The sequence below is a fragment of the Lactuca saligna genome, chromosome 4 (genome assembly GCF_052625555.1).
Source record: "Lactuca saligna cultivar CGN05327 chromosome 4, ASM5262555v1, whole genome shotgun sequence".
NCBI classification, from domain to species: Eukaryota; Viridiplantae; Streptophyta; class Magnoliopsida; order Asterales; family Asteraceae; genus Lactuca; species Lactuca saligna.
Window position 1 is genome coordinate 256,199,908 of NC_136420.1, and position 21,703 is coordinate 256,221,610.

A 21,703-nucleotide genomic window follows, 5' to 3' on the forward strand; every position below is an offset into this window, starting at 1 on the left:
ACCACCGCTCTGAAGGTCAAGAGTATTCAACTCTCCAACTCTCAAAAGGAGATTGACTCTCTTCGATCTAAAAGGGAGGTCATTTCATCGTGTGTTTCGGATGTCCACTCAGCTATTTCTAACATCCTGGAAGCACATGACCCGATACTAAACTATTCTGTGAGGCGTTCTCTTGTGGAAAAGCTTGCTCCTGCCCTTTCTCCCCTGAGCAACATTGAAGGGCTCCTTGATTTCGTGTCCATTCCGAAACAAGGGGGAGAAACAGAGAATGTGTCTCAACCGCCTCCTACTTCAACAGCAACACAAACAACCGAACCTCCTCTTACAGGCCAAGCCTTAGGTTCGGGTGTAAAACACAAGGGCAAGAAAATTGTTGAGGAGAGCGACGATGATGATAAAGAGACTATTGCCAACCTTCTGAAGAAGCAAGGTCGTGATAAAGAGGCATACATCAGTGCTCGTATGTCTAGAGAGGCTGAAGAAATCGAAAGGAGACAGAAAGAAGCCCACGACCTTCTCGAGAGCAGGAAAACTCTTTTTCCTCCTTAGACTCTTGAGAAGATGATGAAAGAAGCCATCGAAACACCCAGTATCTTGTGGCTAGAACCGGTGATCTCTTTAGATCGGTCTAACACTATCGACTCTCAGTTCGATATGCCACTGACCCGCAAGGCGTTCATTTTTCATGCTTTTGCCAACGTTGCTGAGTTCCCTCATCCTCATCCAAAGGTTGACCGGGACTTAGTCGAATTCTATCTGAGGGCCACTCAACCATAATACCAAACATGGAGCGCTCAGAAAATCATCAATGTCCGGGTCCTAAAACCGTACAGGGAAGGAAACTTTACCAACGTTCGGTTCAAGATACTGCGGGGATCTGCCAAGACTGAACATGCCATCTCACTTGGGGATCTTCCCAACTTAAATCCCCATGATTGGATTATCTTGCACAACACCCTTCTTACAAACGAAGCAGAATATGGTCCGATCATCGACCACTTTAAGAGGATGCTTGTATGCTATGTCATGGAAGTTGCCTAGATGGATCAGGAGATAGCGAGTGTATTCAAGAAAAAGCCTACAATATCTCCTGTTGGCTCAGCCAGTGATCTCAACGTGATGCAGATGGGGAAGATTGACCCGAAGAGAAACTCTGCCATGTTTACCCAAAACGAAGGACATAAATGTCTTTTTGCTTTGGCTGACAAACATCTCTACACCACTGCATGTCTGGAACATGTCTTAGGGATCATCCATCGGTGCAAGCAAAACACAGCGGATGACAAGAAGTAGTTTGACGATATGATTCAATGGTACATTCGCTTCAGACAGACAATTCTCACGATTATCCCTTGTCTGTTTGATACAACCAAGAAGGTTCTCGCGGCTGGTCCAAGCAAGAAGAAACAATAGTCTCGCTCCAAATTGATGCAAAGGGGGAGATTGTTAGGACTAGTTTGGTGTTGCATCTTTTGGGCTCATTAGTTAGTCCAAGTTTTATCTCCGGTATGGGCATGTCCATCCGTGAGTTTTGTTTAGGGTTTATTATATATAGATGCTTGCATGCATCTTTGAATGCAACGATTAGATAAGCATTTTCAAGCGTGTTTATCGTTCTGATTTTGTAACCATAGTATCCTCTACAGCGGAAGTTCTTAGTCGAGCTCTGCTGAGGATTGAGTAATCTAATCATTCGACTCACTCAGATCCATACTTGTGTTTTGTTTCACTGTTTTTACGTTTATTAGTTACCTGTTACAAAGATCTAATCGATCAAAGAGTTTTTATAACTCTTCAATATATATATATATATATATATATATATATATATATATATATATATATATATATATATGGACTTTCACACCCCTATGAGCCCTCTAGTCCCTCGAGGTTATTCCTCGAGCCACATACGGATTCAGTGCTTTCTGTAGTACAGGCCCAATACTACCTTCCATACCAATTTGTATTCGTCTCGGGTCATACCATGGAGACCCTAAGAACTCTTCCTCCTCATAATAGCTATACACTCGCCCTAGTGGCTCCTAAGAACCTCATCATATGTCTAGACACTAGTTCTAGACCACTCACATCACTGATCTACCTCACGAGATCTTGATTGCCCTTGCCATTGTCTAGCATATGCAAATTGTACATAGTACAAGACTCGATAGATATTCGAATAAATGATCCTACCTAAATTCCTCTACCAAACAAGGAATAGGAAGAAAGGCCAAATTAGGCATTCTAAGGCTATAAAATCCTAACTATGTACAACTATAAAGCATACGCCAAACAAATAATTAAGGCAGATCCGATTTCATAAGGAAAGAATTCCTAGGCTAAGGCATCATTAATCATGAAATATTCATACTATTTTAGCAAGATTCCCTAGCCTACACCTAGCTAGCATGCAATCGTAATCGCTCACAATACACCATTTCTGCTCTGCAATACTAAAAAAATAATGAGATATTTTAGGAAACAATACTAAAAATAATAATGAGATATTTTAGGAAATTGTCTTTCGAGCATTGGATGATTGTACATACTGCTTCTTTTGGTTTTCCTCTTGTAAAAAGTCTTCATTCCTTGTTAAGTTCTTAAAAATGTTTAACCCCTCATTTTGAGTTTAGAATCACCTAAAGTTCATCCAAATTCCTCAAACATGGGCTTTGATACCAAATAGTAACACCTCAAATTTTAGACCAAAATTTTGAATTTTTAAAACTTCTAAAAAAATAGAATTTTACAACCAGATCGAGTGCAAATCATTTCAAAACACAAATGTCATAGTTATCAGAATACCAAAGATCATGTCCCAATAATAAATTCCCAGTGTATTTGTGGAATCAAACGTTCACCTTCCCGAGGTCCAACGAAGTATCTGCCACATACAAATCAACAACTGTAAGCATGAAGCTTAGTGAGTCCCCTAAGATACCACATACAACATAAAAATAAACAACAATGGGTTATCAGCAACCTTGAGACTATCAACAATCCTGTTTAGCTAACAACATGCTCAAATGGTTATCTACAACTCCCAGTTGGCTAACAACAGCCCCAGTATTACACTCATCAAATCAGCACATAACATATCACAACATAACATAACATAACAGCTAGACCCAGTTGGTCATAATATTGCAACTATCCTACCATACAAATAAGAGTGAGTGAGGAGAGTCACCTGATACTCATGACACGAAAACCTAGCACCCGAACTGCCGGATCTAGATTCCGCATATTTAAAAAAATAATTAACCATAATTAAAAATTAAGGTCCAAACCAGTCATGAGTCTAATTTCCATGAGTAATCCTTCTAGGGGCAAAAGGACCATTTTACCCCTCCCTAGGTCCAAAACCCTAAACTTTGACCAAAATTCAAAGTCAGCAAGGGTCAACACCCAATGAGTACACTCGACGTATAACCCCTAACATTGGGCATACCATCAAATTAAGCACTCGACGGGGATCCTTTAGGCTATGCTACGTGTAGCTGTGAGTATGCATGCCGTACTCCACAAAGTTCTATTTTCTCACTTTTGGGGTCTTAATTCGTTAAAACAACCATTCCAACCAAAGATCTAACTACTTTAAGACCTCTTAATCCATAAAGTTGTGGGCTTTAAGCCTTTGGATGGATAGGAGAGGCTAAGACACCATTTCACTCATTCAAAAGTACTTTACTCATGCATGAGATTAAAAGGAAGATCAAGAAAGCATTTTTATCAACCTTGGTGCCTTCAGATACATGAAAGGATAGCTTAAACTCTTTGGAGAGTCTCAACACTCAAAAGCTCCAAACTTGGAGACTTTAACTAATGAATCTTACACTACGGAGATCTAGAAGAACCATAGCCAAGGTATAAGCTTTATACCTGAAAATGACGCACAAAGGTAGGGAGTTTCTGGATCTCTAAGCTGCTTGGCACCTCCTCCTTCTTCTACAACCTTCGTTTTCTTCTTCATGGGTCAAGAACCACTCAAAACTTGAAAAAAGATATACTCAAGCTACACACGTGAATTAGGGTTTTAGAGAGGGTTAGAGGCTGATAAGGGTTGCTAGAAATGAGTCTACAATGTTCTTTATGTAGGGATCAAATAAATATTAGGGTTTTTCATTTGAGCCTAGTATGCGCAACGTACCCTTTGGTACGCCTAATGTTTAGGTGGCCTCCGCGATCTGCATTGTGCATGAGTACGTTGCGCAAACTCATGCATACGCCCCGCGTACTTACTTGCCAATTTATCATATAAAGGGATTGGTTTTGACATAAAAGGAAAGATTCAAGAATAACAATTATACCTCATTTCGAGATGTTAGACTTGATATATCATATATAGTTTTTTCATTAAATAATTGTTGTGTTCTATATTATCATGTTTAATAATTGAATAACACGGTTTAACCAGGTCAGTTTTTACTGGTTCACATGACAAATAGTTTTTTGGCCTCTAAGAACCAGATCCAAGACTTGTTCCCGGTTAAATCGGTTGAACTGGCCGGTCCAGTGTGGCTCTCAAAACATGAGTTTCTTTTCTATTACTTTAAGACCATCAGTAATACTCTACACGACAACGGTCGTAGAGAGTTCGAGATTAACTACCATGAGCCACAAACCAACTTCAGAGTACATACCACCACCAGAAGAGAAGAACGAAGAGAGAAAGAAGACAGACGCTTGAGAGTGAAGAAGAAACGGATTGATCGTCCACCTCCGTGCTCCCACCACAAATCACTACGACACAAGCCACCACAAACCGGCGAGATAATGTGCACAGTCATGATCTGTGGCCACGTCGACAATGAACATGTTCGTTGCTTGTATACCGGACGGCCAAATAGGTTGTTCTCTTGTGATGTTTATATTTTAATATATATATATATATATATATATATATATATATATATATATATATATATATATATATATATATATATATATATATATATATATATATATATATATATATATATATATTTAATAATACATTATTATTGAAATCTATACGAAACCATTGAAATATTAAACAAAACCCACACGACTTGGAAACTAATACCAAAGTGTACAAATCAACACACACGTGGATATATATATATATATATATATATATATATATATATATATATATATATATATATATATATATATATATATATATATATATATATATATATATATATATATATATATATATATATATATATATATATATATATATATATATATATAAACAAACCCATATGAATTTTGAAATTACAAATAGTTTGTTTGACCATTAAAGTGAAATAGGGACATTTAGAACAATATGGGTACCTTTGATTTTTTTGCGTTGTTCGATTACATTGTCAACTATCCAAGTAAAGTTGGAACATAACCATGTACTTTAGTATTTTCCTTGAGATCAAGAATCTAAAAAGTTTATTACGATTTCCTCACGGCACCTTATGCTTTCAAGTCTTGTTTAATAAAATGTGGTTTTAATATATATATATATATATATATATATATATATATATATATATATATATATATATATATATATATATATATATATATATATATATATATATATATCTTCTTAAATTACATGTTACAAACAATGTTTCTCATCATAATTCATAAACATTTGAGGTTTAATATTATCATCAAATCACCTACTAACGTTATCTAATTAAACATTTCTTGAGATTAAATGATATGATACATTGTATTTAAAGGTTATTGATCATAATAATAAGATTTACCTACCCATGAGAGGGAATGAAATTTCATTGTTATCATGCTTAATTATTTGTGTATTATATCAATATGCTCTTATTGTTGTTTCTTGATTAGAACATTGCACTTTAAAATGTGATGAACATCTATAACATTAACACTATCATCAAAGATAAGAAATTAAAATCAGAGAATTTAATAAAAAAAAATTAATCATTTTTACAATTATATATAACGCAAAAAAGAAATGTGATAATAAAAAAGTTTATTTCAATATTAAAATATTTAGATTTATACATATTATACATATTCTACGTTACACAATTTCTACACACTAAGCCAAATATGGCAAATCATATAACCTAGTTTGCTATCACTTGTATAAACTTAAAATTCTATCGGATCGGCGATTGACTTCTTGAACCAACTTATTTTGATATTTTACAATAGAAGCAATATGGTTTTTGCAAATATGCAAATGAAACGTCATATGTTTCTATAATTTTTCTGAAGTGAATAACCATAGTGTTCTTTTACTCCTTTTTAGAAAAACGATGGTTAAAAATCAGTCACCGACTACACCATGATCAAGGCCGTCTACTTGCAACCCTAACCTTGAGGCCATGTTTCATGTAGAGAATGACTGAAACGTTCGGAGCCACAACGTGACCTTCCTCCATTTTGAACTTGTAGTTGTGCAAAATGGTCGCACCTACGGCCTTTATTTGAGCGAATGCCACTTGTTTCCCAATACAAGTTCTTGGGCCAGCATTGAATGACAAGAACTTGTACGATGGCTCGTGCCTTATCATGTGCTTGTCGGTGATCCATCTCTCCGGCTTGAATTCCCGGCTATCGTTTCCCCAAATTCTTTTCATTCTCCCCAGCGCATACAATGAAAACAAAATCTGCAAATTATTATATTATATGCAAGAACAAGTTCAGTACAAAAACAAAGCTCCCATCAATCTCTATATATGTTGGTCAGAAAATTATGGATTCCCCTAAGGTTGTCATTTTTTTCCTCAAGGTTTTTTCTTATGTTAGTAACTATTACCTTCATGTTGGGATAGACACGATGGCCACTAGGAAGAACATCGGGTTGAACAGGAGCCTTATGCTGGAATGGAACAGGCGGGTATAGCCTTAATGCTTCGCAAAACGCAGCATGTAGATAGACCAACTTGTTAGTTTCCTCTGTATCGAAAACTTTAAAACTTCCCATTTCAGAAGTTGGGATAATCACATTTATCTCCTCCAGAATCTTTTTCTCGACGTCTGGGTGGGTGATAACGAGCCAAAGGAACCATGTTAGCGAGGAGCTTGTTGTGTCCCTCCCTGCAATCATCAAATTCAAGATCGTGTCTCTTAAGAACTTATTGTCATATTTAAATTCATCACCGAAAGACTGAGGCTCGGTTATCAATGATGTCAACATGTCGACACCATTTGCGTCACCTTTTGACACGACCCCTTGACTCAAATCTTTTCTTTTTCTTGAAATGAGACCCCCTATCACATCATCTAAGGTTTCTGAAGCCTCCTTCAGTTTCTTCTCCTTCCCAATCCCCAACCACCTTTGTAGCTTCCACACGCTTTTGGGAATGATGTGACGTGCGAAAATGGCTTCTTCGGCATCGTCCATGGCCCTCGAGAACGGCACGTCTTTGAAATCAACCGATAAGCAACCAGGGTCGTATCCAGTTACGAACATGCAAGTAGTGTCAAAGGTAAGCCTTTGAAACACATCTTGCATGTCCACAACAACCCCCTTTGAGGCCACATAATCAAGAACAGGAATCAAGCTCTTAGCCACCTTTTCAGTGTTCATCCTGGCCACGAACCGTAGAAACTTCATATTATTAATTAAAGCACTGGTAAGCTTCCGGTGACTCCGCCACAACTCGTAATCGGAATTGAAAATACCGTCTCCGAGAATTTCAAATATCTCCTTGAACTCTTCGCCTTTTGGGAAATTCAAGTAGTTGGAGCTCATGATATGGTGGATATCGGCGGGATCTACGGTGGCCAACATGTTCATCTGAAAGAACCGTGGACCTTTGAACAAGAAAGTGCCGCCGGTGTGGTTGAGAACCTTGGCGCAACGGTCGTGGATCGTGCTGATATTACGAACTAACGCCGGAAGCATCGCAAGAAACGGCCAGTCGGTCATTATCCGGCGCCGTTGTCGGAAACCAGTGAGACAGTAGTAGCATAATGCTGCGAGGATGAGTTCAAAGTAGCCGAAAGGCAACAGCATTGCTACGTATGGTTGTGTGTGAGAAGAATCAATGAGTAGATGGGTAACATTTGTAGTGACGAAAAGTCAAGTCAAGACTTTGTTGATTGTTGTGTGACCACGTGGTGACCAATAAATGTGAAAGACGATATTCTCTTTGTATAAAAAATAAAAAATCTAATCTAATACAAATAAAGAAAACAAAATCTAATTTCGTGATTGTACTATGTATACTTTTACTACCCTAAATATTTTGGGCAAAACTTAAACAAAGATAAATTTAGACAAATGGTACTTGTGGTTTACAAAATAAATTAAATGTAGTCTCTAAGTTTCTTTTTTCACTTTTTATTGGCGACTTCTATAGTTTGAAAACGTTGTATTGTATGTTTTTATGGAAACGCCATTAAGAAAAATAAAGAATATGTATTTACAAATTTTTTTTTCTGATCGTCATGAAACCGTCTCAATCGCGATTGCAACCAAAAGCAGACAATAACATCATTATCAATAGATCAACACACACTAACAGCCACCTACTCCAAAATTCATGAAAGGATACGTACTAAAGGGTTTTCGGTCTATCCTCTTCCATTGAGGTTAAAATTTTAAGTATTTTAAAAAAAAAGTTTAAAATTATTTTAAATTTGTCTTTAAAAAAAAAAGTATTTATAAAATGACCAATTTATCTTTATTTTATTCATTTATTACATTACCTTTTGTTATGTGTTTTTCTTTTATCATATTATTAAAACAATAATCTCTCTCTCTCTCTCTCTCTCTCTCTCTCTCTCTCTCTCTCTCTCTCTCTCTCTCTCTCTCTCTCTCTCTCTCTCTCTCTCTCTCTCTCTCTCTCTCTCAAACAAGACCTATAGGGATGACAATTGTCTTCTCTATAGGTTCAAAAGTCGTCCATATATATCGTTCCTATAGCTCTGGTCTCCATAGCCCCATCGCAATAGATCTGTATTGTCGTCGCTTTGGTGACGATATGTCGTCCTATACTGACTCGTCGCTATAAGTTGTTGGTCTCCTTTGATAAACCTATAGAGACAACAAGTCGTCTCTATAGATTAATCTATAAAAGCAACTTGTCATCTCCACAAGTACAACTACAGAGACAACTTGGAGCCTCCATACATACACCTATGGAGACAACATATCGTCTCCATAGATGCAACGATAGACACAATAAATCGTCTCCATAGATGGATACGTAGTTGGCAGGCATCACCTTATAGCAGCGACATTACGTCGTGGTTGATGCATCTGTAGAGACGACATGTCATCTCTATAGATACCTCTGTAAAAACAAACGTACCATCTCTAGAGGTATGCCTATATAGCTCCTTTTAATCACTATAATTTTCCAAATTGTTAAAACAGTAGTAAATTTACAAAATAGCTAAATCGGTAAATTTAATTGCAAAACATTTAAATACAATACAATCTCAAAACATTTAATACAATACAATCTCAAAACATTAAATATAAAACAATCTCAAAATATTTAAAGTCTTAAAACATTTACCATAATATTCATTTGAAATGTATAAAAGTTTCATTGAATTACACATACTACCTAATTTAATTGGATCCACTAGAAGTTTGTCAATCATTACTTTGATCATCATCACTTTGATCATCAACACTTTGACCATCATCATTATATATCACTTGTGTGTTCGGAAGTTGTATATGTGAAAGATCAATATTGAACTAAACCGGAGGTGGAGGTTGGGTATTTGGATTTTGAGACATGAACATTTGTTGCATTTGTTGATTAAACTGTTGACCCAATTGTTGAATCAACTAAAGAGCTAATGCATTGAGGTCTACATTTTTGTTGAATGATTCGGGATATTATAAGGTGCCACATTTTTCACTTTTCGACCAACACCTCGTGTATAACCTTTCCTTTCTCTAACTACATGAGCCAAGCATTCTAGCTGTTTGACTTTTGATTCATCACCACCAAACTCGTCCAACATTTTCTTATACTCATTTTCAATTTTAACCTACAACAAAAAAAAATAATAAATATACATTAGTTTTTTTAACTAAAAATCGACAGCATAACGACTATAAAGAAGACAACCAACATGTCCAACTATAATTAATAAGAACAATAAGTCTAAAATTTCAACATACCTATCATAGCAATCTACTTTCGATATATTTAATCTGCTTTAAATAGCAATATAAGCAATATTGGTAATCCACTTTTAATACCATAATAATATCTAAACTTTTTACTTACCCAATCTTGTTGTACCTGTATGTTGCATCATCCACGACCTTCTTTATAGTGACTCTTCTTCTAACCCTCAATATAATTCATTTTCCCTGTTGCTTTTCTCTATATAGAGTTAGAAAAAAACTATTATTAAGATTTCATATAACTGTTAATAAATCCTTAAATAATAATAAAAAAACTTACTTCCTTAAACAGTTTTTGGGAATAGGGTTCACTCCCATGTGAACTTGGATAAAGTTGTTTTCCTCTGTTCTCAATATTTTGTACAGACTTTCCCTTCCATTTTTCATTTGTGTAAAGTTTGTTGATAAGTTTTCCCTACTCTTTTTCAGACTGTGCCCGTGGGGGATTTCTCTTTACGAAGTCTACATCCTTATAGCCTCTCACTGTATCAAAATGTTCCTTCAACTTCCCTTTCCTACGCATGAAACATGATGCACAATCACTGTCGATTCCTTGAATCATTTGATTCCAGAATGGTGCGTCTCGGAAAGCTTAAATATCAAAATAGTTCTATAAAAGAAAGGATTATTACACATCTAAAAATTATAAGATTTAAATAAAAATAAAACATTATATTGTATACTTACATGCACTTCGAGATAAACTTTGTTTTTGAATTTTGCATGGACATCTTTCCAACTTGAATAGTGAAAAGGAACAAATTCTGCAACACTATTTGAGACATACTGTATCTAACTTGGTAATTGTCTCCACAAAACTTAAATTGTTTTCCCGTAAGTTCAATTTCAAGTGGTAGTGGCCCTTTGTTATCGTCAAACCTTCGATACACATTTATGTTTCGTCCATTCATACGATTTTTCTTTGGCTTTTCTACATTGACACATGTAATTGAAAAGTTAGTATGTTAAAAATATATTCAATATGAAGACATATTTAATCTTAAGAAGTTACTTACATGACTCATAGGATGTCGAGATCTTCTATAGACGTCGGGGAGGTTCATTCCCACCATCTCCACCATGGCGCCGTGCAACATGTGCCGACATTTCTTTGAATGAAAAAAATAATAAAAATAAATTAACCAAATATTATAAGCAACAATTAAAATAATGTAAAAACTATTCATTGAAGATACAAAAACATTACAATACATTCAATCATAATCATCACTAGAATAATATGTGTCTACATGACCATCATCGTTTTCATCATTATCATCAATAATTTCGTCTTCTGAAGGGTATGTATCACTGTCTTCCTCATCATCATCAATGAAACCTTCATCGTCCACAATAAATGAATCACTTGATTCACCAACTTCACCTAAAGTTGCCCGCATGGCAAATAGCCTAAGTTGGTGACCAAGTTAGAATTAAATGATTGATCATCCACAATAGGGGAACCACATCTCTCAAGAACCACATTTGATTCACCATCCTCACCTATGTCGACAACCAAGTTATAATCAAATGATTACGTGTCGTGTAAGACATCTACATCATTAACAAGACTTAGACTTGGATGGTCCCAATGTTTTCGATGGTGAACGTCTTCCACAATTCTCCAATTATCATCGTTAGAGAAGGATCTTGAAGATAAAACACTTGTTTCGCTTGTGTGGCTAAAATGTATTGGTCACCATCGTACCATGCATTACCGACATACCATTCACGACTAATGTCAATAGCAACGTTACCGTTTTTCTTAATAGATCGTCTTTTCCCAGATGTATTAAACCATTTGCAATGAAATAGAACAACTGAGTAACCACTTATGTAGTTCAACTGGATAATCTCCGCCAATTGACCATAAAATGGTGTACCATCTTCTCCAAGTGTAAAAACACCACTGTTCTGAGTAGTACGTCGAAGCTCACAATCATATACTACAAATCTAACGCCATGGACTATGCAAGCAGTCTATGAAAACGCATTCAACGGACCATGTGCCAATGCCTTTAATTCATTGGTACGTTCACGGGAAAATTTTCTTTCTATGCAATAGACCTGGAGAAAGATATAAGATTGATAACTTTTAATAATATTATACTTATATATATATATATATATATATATATATATATATATATATATATATATATATATATATATCTACCTTATCGATGAACCATGAAGAAAATTTCGCTTTTACATCTCTTCCAGGCTTTTTAGATGTAAATTCGTTGTATGTAAGAGAAAGGGTTCAAATTAATTTATCACACTACCTAAAAAGAAAATATAGTAAATAAAAATACTTATGATATATAGCCTTTAACCTCATCACAGTTGTATAGTACAAACCAATGCAATGCTTTCGAGGCCTCTTTAGAAAGAGAAATAATTTTCTTCTTCGACATCGGATGACATTCTAACGAAAACACAGAAAACCGACTCTTCGGAATGCCAACATCTGCATTTCTTTCGGGAAGATTGAATTTGGTTTGTATACCATCAAGATACATGGAGCAGAATGTCAACGCTTCATCTGCAACATAACCTTCTCTTATTGAATCTTTAGGTCTTGCTTTGTTTCTTACATAACCTTTTAACTTTTTCATGTATCTTTCAAAAGGATACATCGAAAAATGTTGGAGGATATATCAACTCCAAATTGCATAATATCTTTATCAATTCTTTATGTGCTTTATACATGTCTTTCACATCCAATGTCTATTCACAAATATTTTTAAAGAATGTGCAAAGGTCAATGATTATTGTTGAAACATTTACAGGCAAACCAGCTCGGACCCCTATTGGTAGAAGTCATTTGATAAGGATGTGATAATCATGAGACTTTAACCCAATCATATTTGAATCATTAAGAAGCACCTTGTTCTTAAAGTTTGATCCAAAACCATCAGACAGTTTGACTCCTCTAATGAGCTGATAGAAACGTTCTCGATCAATTGGTTTGAAAGAGTAATTTGTATGTGTTTTATTGATCTTGTTGTTATTCTTTTGTAGCCATAGATTGTCTCGAATACACCAAAGTACCCACAGAACTCTTAGACACATTTGTATGCACGTGCATAACATCCAGATTGTGTTTTATTTCTAAAGAAGACCAATAACTAAGCTCAAAGAAGATACTCTGTTTGATCCAATTTAACTCTAACTCCATACACTTTCTTTTGACACCCCCACCGTAGCTACGATGTTTCCCTGGAATACGATCTGGGAGACAGTCTAGTTGCTTTAATATTGTTGCATTACTAAATCTTTGAGGAGGCTTTCTCGACTCTTTTTTTCCATTAAACAATAAACTCTCCCTCCATTTGTGCTTTGTATGCAAGAATCTTCTATGACTAACATAAGCTATTTTGTTGGTTACAAAACATGAAGGTGTGTCTTTATTGCAGGTAGAACAAGCTTTATAACCCTGACCACTCCATCCAAAAAAACTACTACCAGCAGGATAATCGTTGATAGTCCATATTAGTTCTACAGGATTCGTAAATATAGTGTTTGTTACTGCATCTTTCATTTGCACTCCTACGTCCCATAACATTTTCAATTCGTCTACCAAAGGCCTCATGAAAACATCAATGTCCTTCGCAGGTGATTTAGGGCCAGGAATTAGAAAAGTCAACATGAAAGAAGACTCTTTCATACATAACCAAGGTGGGGTATTATACGTTGTCAATATTATCGGCCACATACTATAAGACTAACTCATGTTGCCAAATGGATTAAAGCCATCAGCAGCCAAACCCAAGCGAACGTTCCTAGGTTCATTAGCGAACTCCAGATAACGCTTATCAAATTCTTATCATGCGTTCCCATCAAATGGATGATACATCTTACCATCATTTGAACGCCCTGTATGATGCCAAATCATGTCTTTTGTCGTGAATCTGGAACTATACCTTTAACGAAGCCTAAAAGTCAAATGAAAATAATGAAGCAAGTTTTGTGCCACTTTCTTCCCCTTTGTGTTTTTTTCAACCCATCTACTCTCGTTACAAATAGGACAGTTCAGCATCAATGCATTATCCTTTCAAAACAAAGCACAATCATTAAAACAAGAATGTATAGATTGATATCCTAACCAAATCTTTTTCAACTTCTTCTTAGCTTTATAGTGTGAAGCTGGAATCGGATTTTCTATTGGGAATGCAACTCTTAAAAACTCTAAAAGTTGGTCCATCGATGATCCATGCATCGATCATGAAAGCCCAAAATGTGATGGATTAGTGATTACTAGTGGGCTAGAAGGTGGTTTGGGCTCAATGGTTGGGTTGTGCATGGTAACCCACAAATTGAATTAAGGTTGCATGAAGACTAGGGCAACATTTTTAAGGCTTCATAAGTGCTAAAAACGTTACTATTTGCTTCATAAAGCCTCCTAGCCGTTTTTGACACTCTTTGGTGGATTAGGGTTACACTTTAATGCTTATAATGACTCCTTAATGCTTCTTATGGCTCCTTAAGCAAGCATAGCCGTTTTTTTTCATTCACAAGTCTCATGGACGTTTTTTTTGTGTTCTTTCAAGAGTTACCTTAATTTCTATTTACTAGTTTTAATGAATAATTGGTTGGTTGGCTTGTAACCACCAAATTTGTAATAAAGGCTTCATATAAAGCCAAATTATGCATGGAAAAAGTAATGCACGAATTTTAATCAAAGAACCATTATTTTCACCTTGAATTATTGTTATAATTCTCAAATTATCTTGTTGGGACGTGTTCTTGACTTGATACAAACTCAATCCAATAGGTCTTGGATTGTTTTCATCGGTATACAACTTAATAGGTCTTGAGTTGTTACTATACTAATCTATCTATTTCTTTCCATTCACATATCATTTGTGGTTGCTATTCTCTCTTAATTTACCTAAACACTACCCTACTCACTAAATCAAGCCCATACACGTATCATAAGTGGTATCAGAGCGCAGAATGGATTTTGATGATCCAGAGTTCCTACAAAATCTTCGAGAAGCATTAAGAAACATCCAAGAAGGTGGAAATCGAAGGCAACCCCGCCGTGGTGAACATAGGGTTGTGGAAGAATTCAAGGTGTCTGAATTGCCTGACTTTGTTGGTGGAACTGATCCTGAACGCTACTTGGAGTGGGAAAGGAAGATTGAAAGAATGTTCGAGTACAAAGAAGTGGATGACGAAAAAAGCTGCAAGTATGCCATTCTCAAGCTAAGTGGTGGTGCTTCATTATGGTTTGAAGGGCTTAAGGCCAAGAGAACCCGTGAAGGCAAAGAAAAAATTTGCTCTTGGCTTCCTCTAAAACGAAAGCTAAGAAAGAGATATGTTCCTTCTACTCATAGAATGGCCACTTACAAGAAGATTGCTGATTTGAGGCAAGGAAAAATGAGTGTTGGAGAATACATTGATGAATTTGAGAAGTTGTCCTTGATGGGGGATATTGAAGAAATTGAAGAACAAAAAATGACTCGTTTTCTAAAAGGGTTGAACTACAACATTGCCAATGTTGTGGAGTTATATCCTTATGCTGATTTTGGAACTCTTTGTGGTTTGTGTTTGAAGTTGGAGGGGCAAGCCAAAGCACGTTATGGTGGGAGTTCAAGTTCAAGTCTCGAAAATCCCAAGTCAAAAACGTGGTCCAAGCCCGAGTCTAGCAATAGACAAAATTCTGTTTCTACTCCTTCTGGTTCTAGTAGTGTTCCCGTTGCTCCTAAACTTACTAGTGGTACCAAAGAAACTAGTTTGGCGAAAATTAGATGTTTCAAGTGTCAAGGTTTTGGTCATTACCAAAATGCTTGTCCAAACAAAAGGGTGGTGACTTTAAGGGAGGCCATTGAATGTCGTGAAGAGTTGGAGGAAGAAGAGAGGTTGGCGGGTATTTTTTATGATACACAACAAGAAGAGGAAGCAGAGGAGGAGGTAGAGTATGAAGCACCGGTGTATGATACAGTTTTGGTGCTTAGAACCCTTAAAACTCAAGGGGTTCAAACCGTGGCTGATGTGGATCAACGAGACCAATTGTTTCACACCAAATGTTTGGTTAGAGACAAGTGGTGTAGTTTGATTATTGATGGTGGAAGTTGTACTAATGTTGCTTCTAATGAAATGGTGACCAAATTGGGTTTGTCTACAACAAACCACCCAAAACCATATGTTCTTCATTGGTTGGATGATGGAAGAAAAATAAAGGTGACAAAACAGGTTAGAGTTGGTCTAACTATGGGGTCTTATGAAGATGAAGTGTTGTGTGATGTTATTCCTATGGATGCATGTCATATTTTGTTGGGGCGTCCTTGGAAATTTGATAGGGACGTGTTACATAGAGGGAGGAGCAATGAATATGAGTTGAAACACAATAATAAAAAAATTGTGTTAAAACCCATGTCCCCAACGGCCATAAGGTCCATGAATTCTAAACAAGTAAAAAAACCTAATCTTTCTATGTTTGCTAGTGAAAGGGAGGTGGAGCAAGTTCTTGACAAAGGTGATGTTATCTACATGCTTGTGGACAAAGAGCATGCAAAGGTGGAGAAGATGGTGCATGGAGAAAACACTATTGCTGATTTGCTTTTGGAGTTTCAAGATGTGTTTCCAAGCGAATTACCACCGGGTTTGCCTCCAATCCGTGGTATCGAACACCAAATTGACCTTATTCCGGATGCTCCTTTGCCCAATAAAGCTGCCTATAGATGTAATCCGGAGGTGACAAAAGAGTTGCAAAAACAAATTGATGAACTCATGAAAATGGGTTATGTTCGTGAAAGCCTAAGTCCTTGTGCTGTTCCAGTTTTGTTGGTTCCAAAAAAAGATGGTTCTTGGAGGATGTGTGTTGATAGTAGGGCCGTTAATAACATCACCATAAAATACCGATTTCCTATTCCTAGAGTTGATGATTTGTTGGACGAGTTGCATGGTTCTATTGTGTTCTCAAAAATTGATTTGAGAAGTGGTTACCATCAAATTCGTATGCGTGAAGGGGATGAATGGAAAACAGCCTTTAAAACTAAACATGGCTTGTATGAATGGACCGTAATGCCTTTCGGTCTAACTAACGCACCTAGCACTTTCATGCGACTAATGAATGAAGTGCTAAAATCTTTTTTGGGCAGGTTTGTGGTTGTGTACCTTGATGATATCTTGGTATATAGCAAGAGCTTGGAGGATCATTTGGTGCACTTAAAACAGGTTTTCAAGACGCTTAGAGCTCAAAAACTCTATGGAAAGCAAGAAAAATGTTCGTTTTTAGTGGAAGAAGTGGCATTTTTGGGTTTTGTGGTTTCAAAAAATGGCGTGTCCGTAGACCCATCCAAGACTGAAGCAATCAAGTCATGGCCTATTCTTACTAATATTTCTGAAGTTAGATCATTTCATGGTCTTGCTTCTTTCTATAGAAGATTTGTTCGTGATTTTAGCACCATTGCAAGTCCCATAACAGGTTGTTTGAAGAAAGGAGTCTTTGCATGGGGAGAAGAAGCTCAAAAGGCATTTGAGAAACTTAAGGCATTGTTGTGTGATGCTCCTATTTTGGCTCTTCCTGATTTTTCTCAACCATTTGAAGTGGAGTGTGATGCAAGTGGAGTTGGTATTGGGGCTGTTTTGATCCAATCCAAACGTCCTATTGCTTATTTTTCTGAAAAGTTGGGTGGTGCTCGTTTGAATTATTGCACTTATGATAAGGAGTTTTATGCTATTGTTCGTGCTTTAGATCATTGGAGTCATTATTTGCGTGCAAATCATTTTATTTTGCATTCTGATCATGAATCCTTGAAGTACATCAATGGGCAACAAAAGTTGAGCACAAGACATGCAAAGTGGGTGGAGTTCTTGCAATCCTTTCATTTTTCATGCAAATACAAGGATGGCAAAAGCAATGTGGTGGCTGATGCACTCTCGAGGCGTTACTCATTATTGGTGACTTTGGATGTTCGTTTCTTGGGATTTGAAACTCTAAAGGACCATTATCAATATGATATGGACTTTGGAGATATGTTTTTGAAATGTGCAGGTGGTCCTAATGGTGAATTTGTGATTCAAGATGGCTTTCTATTCAAAGGAAATCGCCTTTGTGTCCCAAAACATGCAATACGGGAGTTGTTGATTCGTGAAGCTCATGGCGGTGGTTTGGCTGGTCATTTTGGCATTACCAAAACTTTGCAGGTGCTTAAAGAACATTTCTTTTGGCCGAAGATGTTGGGGGATGTAACCAACATAGTGGGCAAGTGTGTTACATGTCATATGGCGAAAACAACTTTCAAGCATGGTGTTTACACTCCTTTGCCGGTTCCTATTTGTCCTTGGGAAGATGTGTCCATGGATTTCATTATGGCTTTGCCTAGAACTCAAAGCGGGAAGGATTCCATTATGGTGGTGGTGGATAGGTTTTCAAAAATGGCTCACTTTGTGCCATGTCATAAAACCAATGATGCATCTAATGTGGCTGATTTGTATTTTAAAGAGGTGGTTCGTTTGCATGGTATTCCTAAAACAATTGTTTCTGATAGGGATTCCAAATTTCTAAGTTACTTTTGGAACACTTTATGGAGGAAAGTGGGTACTAAGTTACTTTTTAGTACATCCCATCATCCACAAACGGATGGGCAAACGGAGGTTACTAATAGAACTTTGGGTGCTTTGTTGAGAGGGTTGGTTAGCAAAACTCAAAAAGATTGGGACATCAAACTTGCACATGCTGAATTTGCCTATAATCGTTCTCCTACTTATGCTACAGGTCACTCTCCTTTTGAGGTGGTGTATGGTGTGAATCCTTACATGCCTTTGGATTTGATTCCATTACCAAAGGATGAATTGGTTCACAAGGATGCTAATGACAAGTTGAAGGCCATGATGAAACTACACCAACAAGTTCGTGAGAAGATTGAAGCTGTGAATGAGATGTACAAACAGAAGTCAAACAAGCATAGGAAACCACGTGTCTTTCAAGATGGTGACTTGGTGTGGGTGCATATGAGGAAAGAACGTTTTCCTAACAAAAGGAAAAACAAGTTAATGCCAAGAGCCGAAGGTCCTTATAAAGTGGTGTCGCGTGTCAATGATAATGCTTACAAGGTAGATTTAGGAGGAGACCATGGAGTGCATGCTACCTTTAATGTGGGAGATCTTTCACCTTATCTTGATGATGATGGACTTGATGAATTGAGGTCAATTCCTTTCAAAGGGGGAGGGGATGATCCATGCATCGATCATGAAAGCCCAAAATGTGATGGATTAGTGATTACTAGTGGGCTAGAAGGTGGTTTGGGCTCAATGGTTGGGTTGTGCATGGTAACCCACAAATTGAATTAAGGTTGCATGAAGACTAGGGCAACATTTTTAAGGCTTCATAAGTGCTAAAAACGTTACTATTTGCTTCATAAAGCCTCCTAGCCGTTTTTGACACTCTTTGGTGGATTAGGGTTACACTTTAATGCTTATAATGACTCCTTAATGCTTCTTATGGCTCCTTAAGCAAGCATAGCCGTTTTTTTTTCATTCACAAGTCTCATGGATGTTTTTTTTGTGTTCTTTCAAGAGTTACCTTAATTTCTATTTACTAGTTTTAATGAATAATTGGTTGGTTGGCTTGTAACCACCAAATTTGTAATAAAGGCTTCATATAAAGCCAAATTATGCATGGAAAAAGTAATGCACGAATTTTAATCAAAGAACCATTATTTTCACCTTGAATTATTGTTATAATTCTCAAATTATCTTGTTGGGACGTGTTCTTGACTTGATACGAACTCAATCCAATAGGTCTTGGATTGTTTTCATCGGTATACAACTTAATAGGTCTTGAGTTGTTACTATACTAATCTATCTATTTCTTTCCATTCACATATCATTTGTGGTTGCTATTCTCTCTTAATTTACCTAAACACTACCCTACTCACTAAATCAAGCCCATACACGTATCAATCGAACTTTCTGTCCATTTGTTGATGGATTTCATGTGCATTAATTTTGCAACAAAGTTTAGGGAAGACATCAAACTACAACAAGGGTATAACTTTGTATTGGCCTCTTTAAACAATGAATCAAATTCTGGGTCTAAATCAATTCTTTCTCCATCAATATTTACTTCATGTGTATTTTCCTCTGCCATAACATCATCTATTGCATCAAACATTTCATGTGTTGTTGTAGTATGGTTTTTAGGAAACCAAATGTTGTCTAAATCCAAAGAAGGATATTCCTCCCGGTGATGAATCCATATACGATATGATTGATGAAATCCACAATCATGTATGTGGGCATAAGCCGTAGTCACAATTTGTCGATACATATTCACACAATCTCTACACGGGCAACATGTTTTTCCTTCACCATCGACATGGTTCTTGGCAATCTCTATAAAGTTTCTAAGACCTATCAGGAATTCTGGAGAGCTCCGGTTTGGCAGTGTAATCCAACTCTTATCAATTGTCATAACTATTTGGTTATCAAGAATTAGATTGTATGTATAGTAAATATATGACTAATTTGTTTTTATTTAGCATTATACTTCTATTATAGCTAAACAACATGAAGCCTAGTACAATAAAATAAGAGAATATATATTATAGATTAATCCAAGAAACTACAAACTCAATTCTAAAAAGCATACTTGAAAGTTTAAACACATTACTTTTAGTAACTTGAGTTTATATTTCATAATTCAAAAGATCATTTATTAATGTTGAAATGGTTCATCTTTAGTTGTTTATATCTGATAAGATTCAACATACTTCGTGTGCTTAATTCATGTTAAGTTGCATATCATACTTTGATCAACTACAAATTATATCAAGAAATAACATTACACTTTTATTGATTTGATTACTATATCATCATACTTTAATTACTGTTCCCTATTGAATCAGTACATGTTAAGGTTATTGCATGAAGATTATTAACATGATGAAATTACACCTTGTGATTATGTAGATTGCAAAAATGGATTTACCTCCAAAAGAAAATTATTATACATGACCTAAAAAGGCATGATTGAACTAAAGAACTCTTACCTCTTTAAGCTTAAATTTTCTAAAAAGTTAACTTTGATCGGTAAATGTTACTACTCGAGCTCCATGATTTCTTACTCCAAATTCTGCAACAAATTAATAATTAGTATCTAAGATACCACTTTACATTATAATCAATAGAGATGTATGGATTTACCTTTTTTATGTGGTTGTGAAACATATAAAACACATCACATGCTCAAGAAAATTCTGAAAAAACTAAAAATTCAAGAGGTTAAAAAGCATTGATTATAAAATATTATGATTAAAATGATTAAATTTACCCAAAAACCCTTGAACAAATCCATACTCTCCACTTTCCTCATAGTCTTAAAATCATACAACATTGTTACTTTTGTTTGTGTTCTTTTTATTTTTTTATTTCAATTTAATGCATTTTATTTAACATGTGTACTTTTAAAAGCAAAATTGTAATTATAATGAATTAAACAAAATGCTACTTAAATAAAACATAGTTAATGGACCTTATAAAACAAAATACTACTTGATAAATAAAATATAATAATCTAAATGAACCTTACAAAACAAGGGTTGATTAATTTTAACTGTGGAC

General features: G+C 35.9%; 2 protein-coding genes across 3 annotated transcripts; one reads left to right on the top strand and one right to left on the bottom strand.

Moving 5' to 3' along the window:
• Window positions 1–5,985: 5,985 nt before the first annotated feature.
• On the bottom strand, window positions 5,986–8,037 carry LOC145043502 (alkane hydroxylase MAH1-like). 2 transcript variants are annotated; one of them, XM_078992187.1, is made up of 3 exons: window positions 7,189–8,037; window positions 6,788–7,068; window positions 5,986–6,638 (listed from the first exon to the last, which is right to left on the bottom strand). In XM_078992187.1, exons 1-3 carry the CDS (start codon window positions 7,988–7,990, stop codon window positions 6,318–6,320), a joined length of 1,404 nt encoding a protein of 467 aa, XP_078848313.1. In that variant the 5' UTR covers window positions 7,991–8,037; the 3' UTR covers window positions 5,986–6,317. The 2 variants fall into 2 exon arrangements, with proteins under 2 accessions (XP_078848313.1, XP_078848312.1); XM_078992186.1 differs by having other exon boundaries at window positions 6,788–8,035.
• Window positions 8,038–15,088: 7,051 nt separating this feature from the next.
• LOC145040596 (uncharacterized) lies at window positions 15,089–21,097 on the top strand. The gene is made up of 7 exons (XM_078988507.1): window positions 15,089–16,441; window positions 16,706–16,955; window positions 17,385–18,031; window positions 18,164–18,924; window positions 19,078–19,219; window positions 20,285–20,371; window positions 21,053–21,097. Exons 1-7 carry the CDS (start codon window positions 15,089–15,091, stop codon window positions 21,095–21,097), a joined length of 3,285 nt encoding a protein of 1,094 aa, XP_078844633.1.
• The last annotated feature ends 606 nt before the right edge of the window (window positions 21,098–21,703 follow it).

Bases quoted from the DNA above. Each gene is read 5' to 3' on its own strand.
- LOC145040596 (XM_078988507.1), top strand. From the start codon at position 15,089: ATGGATTTTGATGATCCAGAGTTCCTACAAAATCTTCGAGAAGCATTA. The intron at 18,032-18,163 runs TCATTATTGGTG...TTTGTGATTCAA, and splicing joins ATGCACTCTCGAGGCGTTAC to GATGGCTTTCTATTCAAAGG. The intron at 19,220-20,284 runs GTGCATGCTACC...TATGGTTTTTAG, and splicing joins ATTTAGGAGGAGACCATGGA to GAAACCAAATGTTGTCTAAA.
- LOC145043502 (XM_078992186.1), bottom strand. From the start codon at position 7,990: ATGCTGTTGCCTTTCGGCTACTTTGAACTCATCCTCGCAGCATTATGC. The intron at 6,639-6,787 runs GTAATAGTTACT...AATAATTTGCAG, and splicing joins GTGTCTATCCCAACATGAAG to ATTTTGTTTTCATTGTATGC.